A 17,464-nucleotide genomic window follows, 5' to 3' on the forward strand; every position below is an offset into this window, starting at 1 on the left:
CTTTATTACTTGAACATCAAACTACCCCTAGCTAGCAGTGCTCTGTACCTCATGTTACATATGATTGATGTCTGACTAATCTTTACAATCAAAATCCACTGAAATTTAGCCTTCAGCTTTCATATATTCTACTCTGGGTCACATCCATTATTAGTGTTTAAGTCTAGAGAGGTTGGGCAAATCATACCAGATTGTATTCAAACTGTTCTTGTTCCACTTTGATAGACCAAGGCTTATTTGAGTGTACTTTTCTATTGCATCTGAACACGCTGACAGTTGCATTTGCTGCTTCACGTACTACCAAGTTCAGCCTTCAATAGAATGCTAACTTCACAGAGGACCATTGATAGCAGCTCTTGAGAAAAATGTGGCAAACCCAAAGTTATATGGTTCTGCAGCTAGGGTGTTCTTTTAGTTTTGATCAAGACTACATTCCATTATAAGCTGGTCCACCTCCACCTTCAGGTACAACCCAATTAATATTTTGGCTGGGATCTTTAATATCACATGTCTTGCAATGGACACAGTTCTGAGCATTTATCTGTAACCGCAATCCATCTCCAGTTTCCACAGGAACATATTCATAAACTCCTGTAAAAAGGAAAATTGAGTTTAGTGGAAGAAATAACCTAATTGTAAAAGTACAGTAGAATTCAGCCAGAAAACGCCCCCATCAAAAACCAAGGGGTCAAGCTGATAAGTGAAGTTATGGTATGTAGGAGAACAAAAAGTGGAGGAAGCGGGGGGGAGCAAACCTGCAATTCCACACACTACAAATTGTGCTAGGTACCTGCAGGGCAGAATCGTTGCTCAGGTCCATCATATATAGCTAAGTTATTATTGACAGGAACACTATCATCTTTCAGAGTCAAATGAGCTGGCTGGTCATGTTCGTGATTCGTGCCACTCAGAGCCACTGATGAAAGCAAGTCAAAACTGATTTTCCCATCAGGTTTGGGGTATTCAATAGGTGTGCAGTCTTTGGCTGGCTTTAGCCGCATTGCATCTGTCCCTAAAATATAAGCACAGGGAAAAACTCAAATATAAGCGAAACTTAAATTATATTGGTGTCACCATACTCTAGTAAAGGAGCATATCAGTACCATCTTCTAAGTAACTTTGCTTCTCTGAAAGAAATTCCTCTACTGCTGTGATCCACAACTGGAAAGGGGGTGGTGGTGAACGTAGAGTAGGGTTTTTTTTGTTGGTTTTTTTTAAAAAAAGACAAATCTTGGGTAAAAAAATTCCTATAGGCATGGTATCACAGAAGGGCACTCAGGAGTGGTTAAAAACTTTTTTAAAAAAATGACAAATTTGGGATTCTGAGAGCCATAAAGAACTTGTGGGAGTCATATAAATGATGCAAGGTATCCACCCCTTTTCTATGTTATTGGCCTGTTTGTGGAAAAGATCTTGACAGGAAAGAGTGAGCTTCCTTGCACAATAGTTACACTTCCTCTCCTTCCCTTTGCAGTCTGTTCCTAGTGGATCCCCCAAATCAACAGAGCACTGGACTGTCCAACAGATTTAGGGGCATGGTGGTTTGAAAAGGAAAGAAGAAGGGAAAGTCTCATGGCTGCTGTTCAGATGCTGTTAGTTTGGAAACCTACCTGGATGCTTTAGGGTCCAAGGTTCCATTCCTCTTAGTATCCAGTAAAATATGCCTGTGTAAATCATTCCACCATATACACCCAAGGCTCCGTGGCATGAAGGACGGATATTTCTGACTGCATACAGTTCTTTCCATACCCAGGATTTTTTCAGATTGTCTTCATATTCAGGCACATCAAGTCCTAGAAACAAGGGGCTGTTTATTAAATGTTTAGAAAGTCAGTAGCATCTTACAGTTCCACTTCCAAGGAGATAACTAGTGCTACTGATAAGAGCCAGGCTTTCTATATTTTGCAACAAAGCAGTAGTTTACATTTGAGAAAATATAAATTGCTTGGGAGAGCTATACTTCAATAATTTTATATTTGAATGGATACTGAAAAAGCAGAGTGGAAGACAACTTTGAATACAGTATGTATATATCATTGTTTACTCTTTGAGTTTTACACTAATAAGACCAAAAATTAACATGTTTGAAGGCTGTTGAAGGATAATAACATTTGTTTCTATCTAAAAGTAGTAAAATTATACACTACAGAATTATAACACAGAGGCTGCAATTCTGTGCACACTCGAGGGTAAGCCTAATTGAATTCAGTGGGATCCACCTTTGACTAAATGCACAGGATTGCATGGCACATGATTAACCGTTTAACAGCTAAACGTAGGCATTTCCCCATGTACAAGGTGCTAACTTGAAAAAAAGAATCTGCATTGAAAATGGAAAAAAAACAACTTGCATTTAAGATGAAAACAAAAGTGATTTTAGACAGCAGCTTTAGTGGAAATACTATTTAAAAAAAGTTGTAAAGCAATGCAAATACACATCATATAAATTTTCATCCTGTAATTTCCAATGTAAACTTCAGATTAATCTCACCCATACTTGAGGGGTGTGACGTGCCAGAGCAGAGACTCAATTGTCAGGACTAGGCAAGGTATTATAATTAGGCTCCACTCATAAATTCCTTCCATTATATCTGCAATATAGTGATGAGACTTTAGGACAGGCTTGTATTGTACTAGTCCATTATCCACAGGTGATCTGGACACAGGTGAGTCAGTAGGGTGGTGGAAGAAGAGGGGAGCATTCTATCCTTCCTCTGAGGGCTCATCCAGACTTTCTTTTGCATGGTGCTTTCCAGGCACAGATCCATGCTTCCAAGGTCTGTGTCAGCGGCTTTTTTTTTTATCCCACTGCTTCACCTGGGAAAACCCGCTGTTTACCACTAAATCAGAACAAACGGCAATCTGCAGAAAAGCCTATTGCTGTTTCTTCCAATTTAGTGGTAAACAGGTTTCCCCAGGGAAAGTGTCGGGGGGGAAACAAAACAAAAACAAAAAAGACCTAGAACACAGACCTGTGTCTGAAAAGTGTTGTGCAAAAGGAAGTCTGATGAACCCTGAGTGCATGCTAGTGAATTGTGCCTACAACGCTGTTTTAGGTCAATACACCAGTCACAATTAACTTGGCTTAAGAGCTCCTTGATATTTAGAACTGTCATTGATCAGAAAGCATCAGTGATAAATGTTCATATCATGCCATCTTACCCAGTGTTTTTGATTGGAGATTCTCATTCGTTAGTTGGTTGAAAATGGCTTCCGAAGCCAGCATACCACTTTTCATTGCAGTGTGTGTGCCTTTAATCTTGGGAACATTCATGAAACCTGGACTACAGCCAATAAGGAGTCCACCAGGAAAAGTGAGTTTAGGTATGGACTGTGGAGATATATTAACATCAATTAATTTATTAACTATTCATGCAAAGTAAGAAAGATTTTTTTTTGGAATCAAACGGTCACATTTTAAATTTGATTGCATTAAGCGGATTAAAGCATACTATCTTACAGCATGCTTGCATTCTCTTTAGCATATCTCAAGCCATTATGTGTACATTCGAAGCTAGAACCAGCTATATAGTGTGGCATAATCTATTTGGACTGTAGATTCATCATGCACTGTTTTTCAGACTTACTATTCCTCATTCTTCCTGAAATTCTTCAAAGCCTACTAGACCTACAGGTGAAACTCGAAAAATTAGAATGGAAAGAATGGAAAGGCTCATTTCTTTCAGTAATTCAACTTAAAAGGTGAAACTAATAGATGAGATAGACTTATGACACGCAAAGCGAAATATGTCAAAGCTTTATTTGTTATAATTGTGATGATTATGGCGTACAGCTGATTAGAACCCCAAATTCACAATCTCAACTTTGGGGTTTTCATCAGCTGTACACCATAATCATCACAATTATAACAAATAAAGGCTTGACATATCTCACTTTGCATGTCATGAGTCTATCTCATATATTAAACTAATGAAAACAATTGCTTACATAAATGGACTTTTCCACAATATTCTAATTTTTCGAGTTTCACCTGTATATCCTTCTACCTTAAACTAGAAGGTTCAGCTGCTTGTCTCCAATTTCCCAGCACTACTTCAACCTTTACATCAGTATCTATCTACAGTACTCATCTCTCCATTTCTTTTTAAAAATTTAATCCCACCCTCAGAGATTACAAATCTGGATTACTCCAAGTAGGTATATCTCATAACATCATATTTCCAGTTATGTGGTAACATCAATTACAGTATATATTCATACTAGCCAAAAAAGTCAAAATGCGAGGGTGTCCCAACCTTTCGCTTTCTGCTGTGTGCATAATAAAAGGGTACCAGCCTCCTGAAAATGTGTCTTTTGTTTTCATCCCCTTTGCTGATTTTGTTTTATTTGTTAGCTTGTCTGTCAAAGCTAGTTGTCAGATTTTTCTTGTACCATGAAGTCAGCGTGGCACCCTCCAGAAGTTTCCCATATGTAGCTATCACTAGTCTTGCTGGTAACAATAATTGCTATAAAGCAGATCCATATTATATCCCAAATAAAGGTTAAGCAAAACCAACTCTTTATCTCTTCATTTTCTGTCTGATGTAACTGGAGCTACTGCAGTAAAACATTTGCCATTCTAAACTCCATTAGCATTACAATCCACTCCACAAGGAAGCCAGGAGCGTTGTTTCAGGGTTGTTGTTTTTAAAAGGCCAGCCCAGACATTCAAAAGTACCTCTGCCTGTTTCCCTCTTCCAGTGTTTAAAGAACACCGTCTTCAAATAAATTAACTTTGAATCAGGGAAACCTTTAGCTCAAACAAGGCATTAAAGTGCAAATGCAGTGGTCCAGAAAAATAGTCATAAAATGGGAATACCTATAAAAAGGTACTTTGGCCACCTCATGAGAAGAGACGTGTTGGTCTGCCATAGTCAAAACAAAATAAAAAAATCCTTCCAGTAGCACCTTAGAGACCAACTAAGTTTGTTCTTGGTATGAGCTTTTGTGTGCATGCAAGTTATTGCTCCAGGATGAGGCCTGCTAATCTTGCCCATGGATGATATCGTGGTGCAACATTTCCTGGGACAGTTTGTAATATCTCTTATTTTGACATTTAAAGAGGACAACCAGAGACATTTATTAACTTCAACAACAGTCCAACTAGAGTGTTTTGTCTTTACTAATGCTGCTGTATTTAATTGATTGGTTAGATCAAATGAACAAAAATATATTACAGGTCAATAGGGTAGCTAGCAAAGTTTAATACAAAGAGCTTTTAAAAATCTCAGATGCAAGGAGGCTCACTTCTTCCTGCCTCTTGCAGGATGATGCCTGCTGTGACAAGTCTGTCCAACACCTAGAAACAAAGCATTTGCCCCCACAGAACTAGTGTTTTTCTCAAATACAAATTTAGTCAAGCGACTAAATTCATGATTTATTAAGACTGCTTCTATCAGATGGCAGCTTTTTAAAAAACAAAACACAATTGAGACATTTGAGGAAATAACCTCGTATTACTAAAACATCACCTGGAAGCCACCTTCATTAAGAGCTCGGGCACCATAGGCGATTCTCTTTCCACCTTCTAAAGTAGGCTGTACAGTTGGATGGTGCTTCCACCTCTGAAATTCCTTAAATGGGTTCAAGTAAGGATTTTGATAATCCAAACCGACCTATAAGACACAACGCGAAAATACTTACAGTACCTGCAGGCTATTACTAATAAGGCATACAAAGCTTCAAACACACACCTCATTTCCCTATTATGCTACTTGCTGGATATATTTAGCTTACTTTGAATTTCAGTGTTACTAGAAGTAATTCTGTCCCTATGAAATGTACGGCCATGCAGCTCTTTTGTGTGAATAAGTGATTCAAGAATTCTGTATACAGGTATAATAGCTCATATACATATTCTTCCTCTGAGAAAAGCTCCAATTTGAAAAGCATGTGGCCAATACTTGGGGACTAACCAAACCTTACACACCAGGGAGAAGTGTTTTCAACCAAGAAAATCTTCAATTAAAAAAAGAAGTGTTTTCAAGGTAGTAGTTCTTGAACCCTGCTAACCTTGTAGAAGTTCAGTACTGACAGTCTTCCGTACTGAACATCATAAGTAAAAGTTAAAAAGATATGATGTATGCAAGCAACACTAACATTAGGATTCTCTATCTCAGTGCCATCCATGAGCAGACTAACGTCAGAAGCAAAAAATGTTCAAAAAGTTAAGTTTCACTGCAAGTACAAAATACTTACCACAAACCCCAAAGCTACCAGCGGTTCACCCTCATCTAGATGATAAAGAAATGATCCTCCGTATGTATGTCTGTCCAAAGGCCAGCCAACAGTGTGTTCCACTCTTCCTGCTTTCCATTTCTTTTCATCAATAAGCCACAGCTAGAAATGGGGAAAATCCAGGCAATGCAGTTCAGCAAAGACGTTACTAGACTTTAAACCAAAGTGAAAGTGCTATGTGTAACTTTCCATACTACACAATTGAACTCAGTGCTGAAAGCAAATATAATAGAAGTCTCCATCTTTGAAACTTTCACATTCAGTCTATAAGCTATTGGCTTGAGTGAATGAGCTGTCAAATAATGCTGCAGTGGCAGGTCTTTGTAAGTGGGGGGGGATGGGGGAAAATATAATTTCTTCTCACTTATGACCCCTCTGCCTGACACAACTGTGTGTTTGTTTGTTTATTTATAATCCATATATATATATATATATAGATAGATAGATAGATAGATAGATAGATAGATAGATATAGATATATATCTCAGTTTTACAACATAAGAGAATAAAAAACAAAAGTATCCAAAAGGACATCAATAAATACTCGTTGGTTAAAAAGTAAAATTCATATTATAAAGCCATGTATAAAGTTTTCAAAAGTCATTTGAAATAAACCTTTCACAGGACAGGTCCTGCCACACAAAAAGGCTCAACCCAATCTTGGAAGTGTGGGAAATTCACTCCCATTGGTAGTCTCACTTCTTTTAAAACATACTGATTGCTTACAATGAATTTTCTGAATCTGAGGCAGAAAAGTTTTTCTTCACTTAAGTCCCAAATCATGACCACACCTATTAAAAACAGTTTTCAATAAAGAGGTTTAAGACAGCGATCAGCAGTGCAGAACAGGTAACTCGGGACCAATTACCTGGATTAATATCCATGTTCTATCTTTGGTATGCTTTCTTTTTAAGCTTCTATATTTAAAAGTGAACATAGCATAACCTGATCCATGTGCACACTTGCATTAGAACCATTTAAAGCACTGCTAATAATATGACTTTTCTAGAATGGCTCGGGATGGATAGAACTACTGCCATGAACGACAGGACCAGTTTATGTAGCCAACACTATTTTGGAAACTAGAGGTTTTAGCCATCGTTCCGAACACAAGATAGCCTGCAACAGTGAAATAAAACAGCCATAATACAGAGATGGGGCCTGCAGCCCTGTAATACCTGGAAAATCTTTCCAACTTGGCTGTGCCTTGGATCTCCCTTTAATTCAGGGACAAAGACAATTAGCCATAAAGGCTAAATGTTGACCTTAAAAAGAAACATTGAGACACTTCACTTGTGCATTGTTTACAAGCCAGAACTATTTAACATGTGAAATCTGTTTGTCCTAAAATTAAAAGCTTGCATGAATAAGAATGCTATGAATAAAATTGGAATATAGTGACTTCTACCCAAGAAAGCCACAAGCAGTTATTGTAAGGTGAGGAAAGTGACAGTAGTAATCCTTTAGATCTAGAACTAACAAACTAAAGAACGGATCAAGGTACTACACAGTAAGCATTAGCTAACAGTAAGATTAGCTAACCTTTCCCAAATTTTCATACCATTTCTATTCTGAAAAGGCTTTAAAATGTATCCTGAGACAATGTCAAATACGCCTGTGTTGTGGGATGCAGAGAGCAAACCTTGGATTGTAACCAATCAATAATACAGTGATACCTCCTTAAGCCCAATGCCGTAAGTCTGGGGTTGGCAGTTCTGCCTTAGATTGTATTTGTTGTACAACTGCTTTGCAAGATGTCCATGACAACCTTCTGCAAACACTGTGATTTTGGCATGCAGCTCCAAGCCTCTTTCAAATGTAGCCTGCCACAGAAGATAATATATACCATCATTACACACATAATACGTATTTGAAAGTGAAGTCTGTTTGGCAAGATACGCTGCAAGCAGTTGTGTAACATGCTTTCATTATGCCATGTGGCAGAGAATCTTCGGAGCACCTGCTCTGAATGCAGAGATCCCAGCTTCAATCCCCAGCATCTTGAGGGAGGGCTGGGATAGTGCTCTGTCCGAAATACCACCCCTCCAAGCCTCTCTATCTAGCTGTTAGGGTTCTCCTAGGAGCGTGCCCCTCACTGGTGCTTCTCCATGCCCTGCTTAAATCCTTTTGCCTGGCAGAAATATGTCCTTGAACTGTGACAATGTCTATTGCTTGTCTGAATAGGGAAGGGTGTGTGTTAGCTCTCTTGCCTCTATGCTCTACCCATCACTGGGAACTGGACGCTAGGAAGTTCCCAAGGAGGGAATACAGACTCTGGTTCTGCTTTAAACATTAGAAAGGAAAACTGGTAGGAAACATTGCAAATCAGCAGTTCTTTTCCTACTTACGTTAGAGCCAATTTAAACTGTAGGCAGCAAGCTGATGCACACTGGTGTGGGTGTATGCTGCATATACTAAAATGTTAAAGGCTGATGCTCATTCCCAGCACTTAGTAAGATGTAGGGGACACAGTTCAAGTGCCCTGCAGCATATTTACTTCATACAGTCTGAGACGTACAATTAGAAACACCACTATAATTGTAGGAAGCACACTTGGCACAAACAATATAAACTGACCCTTGATGCTAGGCTGATAATGAGTTATGGAGGCGCCATTAGTGCCAGCACCCTGTGTCAAGAGTCTGGGTGTAACCTTCGACGCCTCCCTCTCTATGGAGGCGCAGGTTGCAGCTACAGCAAAGGCGGCATTTTTCTAACTCCGCCGTGCTAAGCAGCTTTCCCGCCCTGATCTAGCCACTGTGATTCATGCGATGGTCACCTCCAGGCTCGATTATTGTAATTCGCTTTATGCGGGGCTGCCCATGAAGCTGCTTTTTTCTCTGCATAGTTTTAAATCTACTGACTCTCTTGGTACAAGTCTTGATGCAGAATGCCCCATCCCGTAGCCACATGTCCTTCAAAATGCTGTTCAACCAGTGTCGTCCATTATACAACCTCTGTGGCAATAATACAATAATGCCTGTGCTCGTCTCAGCCCTGGAACTTTGTGCCATATTTTTCGAGTATACTACCTTTGTGTTTACTTAAATGCCTACATTAAGCTGCAAGTCCAAGACCATCTTTTTACCACCACACAGCAGTTTTACAATATCCATTTTTATGAGGAGCCATCCAAGTGAAAAGCATGATGTTAATAAAAAAAGTAAAGGGGCATTTACCTTGGGTGCCCCATCCTTTTGGATGCCAACATCGTTTGTGGCAATCCCTTTCACACTGCCATCTTCATGGAAAAGAACCTATGGGGAGGAAATCAAATAAAGATCTATTATTTCCAACATTCTTAACATGAAGCTGCAGGCAGTTGTGTAATTTTATTGTTTGTACAGCACCTAGCTGTAGTCACTCAGTAAATATTTTTATTATTATTAATTAAATTTGTATACCAGCCTTCGTCCAAAGATCATAGGGCTGTTCACAACATTAAAAGCACAAAAGAACACAAAATACATAATGAAAAAACTGAATAACCCTCCTCCCGCAAACACAGTTAAAAGGCCATAGAATGTTAATCCGCCCTGGTTATAGAGAAACATTTTTGCCTGGCATCTAAAGATATGTAATGAAAGCACCAGGCGAGTCTCCCTGGGGAGAGCATTCCACAAATGGGGAGCCACTGCAGGAAAAGCCCATTCTAGTACAGTATCTGCATGGAATATCCTGGAAGTTTTCAAAAATCTAAGGATGCAGATTAGATGCAGCAAGATGCACCTGTTCTGCATCTGAGCTTGTCAAAAGGCATCAAGTTGGCCTCTGTAGGAGACAGCATGCTGGATTAGACAGACCTTTGTTCTGCTCCAGGAGGGCTCTTATGTCCTTACACAATTCTGCAAACAATATACTGTATTGTAGTGATTATTTGTGTAAACTGAATGCATTCATTCTAATAGGTGAAAACCTATCTTAGGTATCGTATGAAAGTCTGACAAATCTCATACATGCACACAAACATGAATGGCAACAGCTCTGCCATTACCTCAGCTGCAGCATAGCCTGGGTAGACTTCAACACCAAGCGCTTCTGCTTGTTCACCCAGCCAGCTCACAAAATGCCCTAGACGAACTATGTAATTCCCATGATTAGTCATCGGAAGGCCTAGATAAAAGGATGAAACACATAGCAATTCACTGCACAAAATGTGTTCCTAGTCTGCCTGCTGTACCTATTTTTCAGTCTATGTGTTAGTAAACATAAAGTCTCTCATAGTTTACAAAACATTTTTCTCAGGTTCAGTGCAGGAGATTCTTAATTGCCTCAGACACCAAATCGACTGACTTACAAGCTTGTCCTCAACACAACTTATAAACTACAGCGTATGTACTGGAACAAAGTGATATGACATTTCTTCACTATAAAGCAGTGGTAGCTAACCTGCAGCCCTCCGGAAGTTACTGAACTCCCATCAGGTCCAACCAACATAGCCAGTTGTCAGGGATGAATAGGAGCTCCATTCCAGCAACATTTGAAGGGCCACAGGTCAACCAGTTTAACCACTCCAACTGCAGAGGCACTATTTAAGTTGGTTCAAGTTGTTTTTAATTTTGTTTTTTAAACTGTTATAACCCACCCTGAGAGGACGCGGGTGGTGCTGTGGGTTAAACCACAGAGCATAGGGCTTGCTGATCAGAAGGTTGGCGGTTCGAATCCCCGTGACGGGATGAGCTCCTGTTGCTCAGTCCCAGCTCCTGCCAACCTAGCAGTTCAAAAGCACCCCAAAAAGTGCAAGTAGATAAATAGGTACCGCTCCGGCGGGAAGGTAAACAGCATTTCCGTGCGCTGCTCTGGTTCACCAGAAGTGGCTTAGTCATGCTGGCCACATGACCCGGAAGCTGTACGCCGGCTCCCTCGGCCAGTAAAGCGAGATGACTGCTGCAACCCCAGAGTCGTCTGCAACTGGACCTAACGGTCAGGGGCCCCTTTACCTTTAACCCACCCTGAGACCACAGGGTGAAGGGCAGGTAATAAATTTAATACTTTTAAGCAAAAGAATAGCTCATACAAGCACTTTATACCTCAGCTCAAAACAAAAGATTTACACATAAGAGGTTTTTCGTCTTAATCAATAACTATACCTGGAAGAATAGGAACTGGGATTCTAGAGTTCTTTGTTAATATTCCAAATTTGTCTTCTGTTACAGAGGTATGCAGTGGAGCCTAAGATAAATGAAATAAAAATAAGTAGAAATATTTTACAAAACTTCCAACCCCCTTCATAAGACATTTGAATACCATTAGCATTATAGATTCACATAAAATTGGAGCAGACATGTGTATACAGTAGTTTCAAGGATGGTAATAGATGTCAGATTAAGCACAAATAAAAGAATGAAGTGCAAGAAAGGCACTTGTATTCTACTGCAGGTTCTGATCATTAAAGGCAGCAAGCTAAAGGATTTAACAGATAAAGGTATTTGGCAGAATTTTATTTATTCTTTGGCAAAAGATACTTTACCAAATATCTTTATAATGCTCGTTATTTCCCCGGATACTTTCTATATCATAGCATTCAGAGGAAACATATTGTATATAACTATTTTAGTAATTTCCTTTAAAATCACTAGCAGGCATTCTAAACAGAATTAAGATACAACTGAAAAAGTTGTAATACAGAAGTTAAGCTCTTACCCCTCGTTCTTTCCAATCTGGGAAAAGTTCGTTTAAGGCACGTGGTTCAAGGCAAGCTCCAGAAAGTGTATGTGCACCAATCTGAGCAGCTTTCTCCACAAGGCACACGCGGATCTCTTTGCCATGTTCGCTAGCTAACTGCTTGAGTCGGATAGCTGCAGCGAGTCCTGCAGGGCCTGCTCCAACTACAACAACATCCGCTTCTTCTGCAAATCTTTCCATGCTTATCCCTTTAACAGAGAGCCATATACCGGAAAGTCAAATGGAGGCTAGGCCCTTGCTGTCAAAATCAGCTGTCCCTCCCCTTCTTGAAGTCCAATCTTGCAGCCTCAGGTGAAAAAAAAAGTGTTGGATCAAGACTAAAAAAAATAAAATAAAAAATGGAATAGAACTTATAGGTATCTTTCAAATGTGGGTTTGCTAGGATGCAATTCCATGACCTTTTACTGGCATTGTCCCACAGCACAGCTAGACGGCAACTTGAAGCTCTTCCCGGGGTGTGGCTGCTGCAGTCGCACGCTGACAGCTTTTGGGAGCAGCAGGTGAGAGCTGAGTGCATGGTGGGGACCAAAGTAGGACAAACTACCCCAAAAGGAGCACCACATGTCCCCCACCAAAGGTACTACCCCTCCCCTAACACCCCATACACCCTAAAGTAATACACTACACTGAAGTAATAAACAATTGCAAAGCTAATTGTTAAATATAATTACAAATACAGATACAGATTTACAGGGTTTCCCACCAAAAATATAGCTGCCCACGTGCTATCTTCCATCTATCTAAGTGTTCTTTAAAGTGGGGGGGGCTACCTTTGCTGTTTGTTGATCAGCAATTGACTCTTCGTCACCACAGGCGACTAGGCAAATAGCTATTTACAAGCCTGATTATGCTACAAAAATGAATTGTACTTAAAAGTTTGTCACTTACCTTCCCATCGGTTGTCTTTGTCCCGGGGGTGGATAGTATAGTGGGTGGTGATACGTGGCACAGTGGAAGAAGCCCATCGTGCTGTGCACAAAGGCAGGTGACAATCTTTTCCTGATGACCTCAAGGCATACAGACAACGATGTGCTGTTGCAAAGAAATAAAACCGTTTTGAGCATTCAGCTCTGTAACTTTGACAACAAGGACACAAATATTCTGCTACTATATTAGGACAGTTTATATGCATACTGTATGATTTACATAAATACCATACCATTTAGAGAAGCAGTCTTAGATGTAACAGTTACATTAATATTGGGTCCCATATCAGTTCCAGATGTTTTCCCCATCTCCTTTTAGTTGTCTAGTGCAGTGTTAAAAAGTTGATCATCAAAGACAAGCCACGCATCGCTGCAGATCTCAATTATGCCTTACAGTAGAGGTTTTCAACCTTTTTGAGTCCACGGCCCCCTTAAACAACTACATTCTTTCTGCAGCACCCCCGAGGGCTCAGGAGCCCAGTTATATCACTCCTTGCCTGCAGAGCTGGCAGCTTCTCACCCTTTTTCGAACACCCTCCCTTGTGGAGTGTTCCCTCAGCCTCCTTTCCCCTCTCCTTGGGAGCCATTCAGGCAGCCGCTGCTGCCGCTCCTGGTCTCTGAGCTGCCCTACCCCCTGCCTCAAAGAGAAGTGCCTCCTCACACTGCCCCATAGGGGCATAGGGCTCGTCCATTCGTTCCCAACAGCAAGGGTTGATGGACTGGCTGGCTGGGCTCCCTTGCCCACTTGCTTGCTTACTCTGAGGCCGCCTCAGCTCATGGCAACCAACACCCCCTGGCCAACCCCAGAGGCACCATTTGCCTGGGGAGCTTGTAGCCAGGGCTGCTGCAACAAACAGCTGTGCAAGCATTTGGGAGGCAGAGATGCGAGAGGGCATCAGAGGAGAGAGGGAAGGAAAGAAAGAGGGAAAGAGGCTAGTGTTGCTCATGACACCCCTGACCACCATTCAAAGCACCCCAGGGTACCACGGCACATTGGTTAAAAACCATGGCCGTACAGGTTTCCCACACCTCTGAATATCTGCTGTCATCTATATATAACAAATCTGTGTGGAGCACAGCCATAATAAACTTAAGTGATTAGCATATATAAAACATAATGAGCTTTACAGGGTCTACAACCAATAAACTCAAAATTTATTTAATGCTCACAAATGAACTCAATAGGCGACTTACCTATATGCATGTGTGTGTGTGTGTGTGTGTGTGTGTGTGCACGCACGCACAATTTCATAGTGCATGGGTAAGTTCTATACCAACACACACTTCTACGTAAGCAGCAGACAGCTCAACATGAACTCTTCTGATTTTGTCTATTCCATTTTGGCAACTTACCCAACAGCTAAAGTTTTGACCAAGTAACTACTGTTCTGGCTTGCTAGCAACCTAGATCTTTGCAATTTGGGTGTCTATTCAGATATGACTGTTACAATACAAGGCCAGCACCAAAAGCTAGGCCATGCAATGTAGTGAAGAGGGGATTTGGACAGAAACTCTCTGGAGTTGTAGAGCAGGAAGTGACTGTTCCTAAATGAGAGGTGTGTACATTTATATCCCGGGCTACTGGAGAACTGAGCAAGCAACTCCTGCCACTGTAATCAACAGCATGACGTAACAAAAGAGTTGAGCTGCTACTTATACAAGGACATGTTTGACTAGTTGTTCAGCGTGGAATTTTCAAACTTCTGTTTACAAAGCCCTCACACAACACCATCATCCTGCTCTTTCCCTGTTGTACTTCCATCTTTTCTCATTCAACAGTCTGACTTTCCCCAGAGAACAGACGAGTAGCATAATCATCACCAGTATAGATGTTATTGGTGCTACTCTTCTATCCTTTCAAAATGACAGGACTTTGACATGCGCACCACCATGATGGTTACGTGAATCAGCTCAGTACGCATTCATAATAACTACTGCAGGGGCACCATTTTATCACTCCAAATTTTTGCACTACAATGTTTTTCAAATTATGTTTTAAATTCAACTAAACTGAAGGCTTTACAGTGCTTAATCTCTTAATTCAACAAAGTTATTTTTTAAAAAATTCATTAAACATTCCTTTCTTGTTATTAACAATAGCCACTTTACTAAAATAGCATTTACGTGAACTGGCCTTTCCCCATTTTCTACCCACTGCAGCTATGTCACATCCACTTGTGTAGGCAGAACATAGCAGGAAGAACATACAGAATAAGTGCAACATTCCCAGCAGTGTGGAAAATCAATTGCACTTGTAGTATACAGTAAAAGAGCATTGCTTATTAACACTAGGAGCCACTTGTCTGAAAGCAGGCTATATGGACTATCTGGCAATGTTTGACAGCAGTCAGTCCCTTGATAATATCTACTTGAACAATTCATCAACCCCCCCCCCCATGCTACTATTCACAATGCTTTCTACTTCACAAAGGACTTCTAAGTAAAACACACAAGCAAACAATTATTTGCACTTAACATTATTAGTATGCAAAGGAGAACCAAGCTATTCTACCTCTGCCCTGCTTTTCTTATGCTTGCCAATTGTAGCAAGCTATTATCATTGCTATGTAATACCGCATGATGCAAAATTCCAGATGACCATTCATCACTGGTGCCTAAAGAACTGATAGTGGTAGGTTTCTGAAGGTGGTAGGAAGCCGGTTTCCCCTCATCTCTGGTGCTCTACGTAGCTGACCATCGCATCCTCTTACTCCTTAACCAGCAGCAACCACTCATTGGAGTAAGATCTTTCAAGTCAGAGGCTATGATTTTCAGGTAGACTTCTACCAGGCAGAGATGAAAGAAAAGTGGAGGAAGGAGAGCAAAACATACCAGCAAGAACATTCAAGCCTCCATTTCTGTCCTTCCAAGCTGGTTCTTAATATTCTTGCAAAGGATTCATAACAATCACTGCCGAGAAATGAGCGGGGCTTTTTTTAAGAGTCTCCCTTCCACAAAAGGACTGGTTTCGGTCCAAACAAATCTGTTTTGTAAGAGATCCTACAGGTGACCTTTACCCTGATTTTACTTCTGGCCAGTAGGGGGAGATGAAAGAGGAGAAATACCCAGGGTCAGCTCTGAGAGAAATAAATATTTGGTGTGGGTCAGCAATCCCACGTGAAAAGGCGACTTCTTTCTTGTCACTTTGTTGTCAACCCCATTCTGTTGACCTCTGTTTGCACATACTAAGGTCATGGTCTCACCTTTTCCTAGGCTTGACGGGGTGGGGTTCAAAACCAAACCCCGACAACACCTCTGACCCACAGAGCTGCTCCATGCACATTTACACTGTTGGATACTCCCCCTTCCTTTACACAGACACAAATCAGCACAGCATTGCTACTTAATCCCCTGACAGCTGCCATCGAGCCTAAGCACATTTCGTCAGGGGCCAAGGAGCAAGGTGGGTCCAGAATCAAGCTGAGGAAGACAACGCTCACTCAGAGAAAAGCCACTGCTTTCGTTTTTCCACTTCCCACTTCTAATGATGGGAGCCAAGACTTACACCAGGATTGAATGCACATTTATTCCTAATGTGCTGGACTCGCATGCACAAGAGCATTGACCCTGAACCAATGCTCTTCGTGAAAGAAAGAGATGGCTTATCGACGAACAAAACACAAGCGTGCAAAAATTACGGAGATTCAGGGCGAAACTTACTCGCCACGGCACGTCCGGAAAGCAAGATTTAAATGCACTTTACCTTGACGGGAAACTCTGCAGGCAGGAAGCAGCATGGCGCTTAGCGAGAGGGCTCCTGGCAATCCGAAGGAGTGGGTGGGCGACCAGCCTTTGGGGGGGAGGTCTCCCACAGGCGCTCTCCTATGTCTCCCTCGCTTGCTTCGCAGAGTCTCACAGGGATCTTACAGCTCGGCCTCCATGCTCCTCCGGGTCCTCTAGCAGCTGCAGAAGCCACGAGCAGAATTCACTGGCGTCGAAGTTAACTTGCGCTGGCAGGACACACGTTGGGAAATGGGCGCGGCCTCTCAGAGTGACATCCCATTAACAAACAAACTTTTTTTAAAAAACTATAATTCCCAGGATGCCCCTCAGGAAAGAGCTGCGGCCATATTCACGATTCTGTCTCCGCCGGACTTGAGGGCGACGGGAGTGGCGAAATGCACGCCGGGAAAAGTAGTTCTGGGCTTCCGCTTTACTTCATGACGAGTTCGTAGAGAAAAGAGAGAAGAGTGACACGCGATTGCAGTTCTTGTTGACTTCCGGTTCAAAATATTTTGATTGATTGGTTGACTGATTAATATATCGCCCTATATCCGGGGGTCTCAGGGCGGTTCACACAATACATAATAAAAATTAAAACAACAACCCAATAGCCCCTCCCAAAAGTAACACATTTTAAAAGGGCATAGGTATTGAACTGCTTTCCCGCGTTCTCCTCCTAGCAGTCACGCATATGCAATGCACTGACCACACGCTTGCAGCTATGGGACATCATAGTCAGTAGCGAATTTCTTTTTCTTTTCTTTTTTTGCGCAGTTAGCCCTGCTCTCGGTCACTTCTACTTTTTCCTTTCTCCAAGGAGCCAAGGGTGAGGTAACCGAGATGGATCGACGGATGTTGAACTCCTTACGTCAGTGACAGGCAACGGTGACAGG

At 41.3% G+C, this 17,464-nt stretch overlaps 1 protein-coding gene across 1 annotated transcript; it reads right to left on the reverse strand.

Annotated features, from left to right (window-relative positions):
• Positions 1–131: 131 nt before the first annotated feature.
• On the reverse strand, positions 132–16,864 carry ETFDH (electron transfer flavoprotein dehydrogenase). Its single transcript, XM_033161120.1, has 13 exons — positions 16,552–16,864; positions 12,811–12,954; positions 11,881–12,110; positions 11,328–11,409; positions 10,232–10,350; positions 9,417–9,494; positions 7,914–8,060; positions 6,199–6,339; positions 5,472–5,615; positions 3,163–3,331; positions 1,611–1,793; positions 791–1,012; positions 132–591 (listed from the first exon to the last, which is right to left on the reverse strand). The coding sequence occupies exons 1-13, from the start codon at positions 16,583–16,585 to the stop codon at positions 428–430; spliced, it is 1,857 nt and encodes a 618-aa protein (XP_033017011.1). The 5' UTR covers positions 16,586–16,864; the 3' UTR covers positions 132–427.
• Positions 16,865–17,464: the final 600 nt, after the last annotated feature.

This window comes from Lacerta agilis, chromosome 9 (genome assembly GCF_009819535.1).
Source record: "Lacerta agilis isolate rLacAgi1 chromosome 9, rLacAgi1.pri, whole genome shotgun sequence".
Classification (NCBI taxonomy): domain Eukaryota; kingdom Metazoa; phylum Chordata; class Lepidosauria; order Squamata; family Lacertidae; genus Lacerta; species Lacerta agilis.

Excerpts from the sequence above, each read along its gene's own strand:
- ETFDH (XM_033161120.1), bottom strand. The coding sequence starts at position 16,585 with ATGCTGCTTCCTGCCTGCAGAGTTTCCCGTCAAG. Across the intron at positions 10,351-11,327 it reads CCCAGTTCCTATTCTTCCAG|GCCTTCCGATGACTAATCAT; the intron begins GTATAGTTATTG and ends CCTTTTATCTAG. Across the intron at positions 592-790 it reads GCAACGATTCTGCCCTGCAG|GAGTTTATGAATATGTTCCT; the intron begins GTACCTAGCACA and ends TCCTTTTTACAG.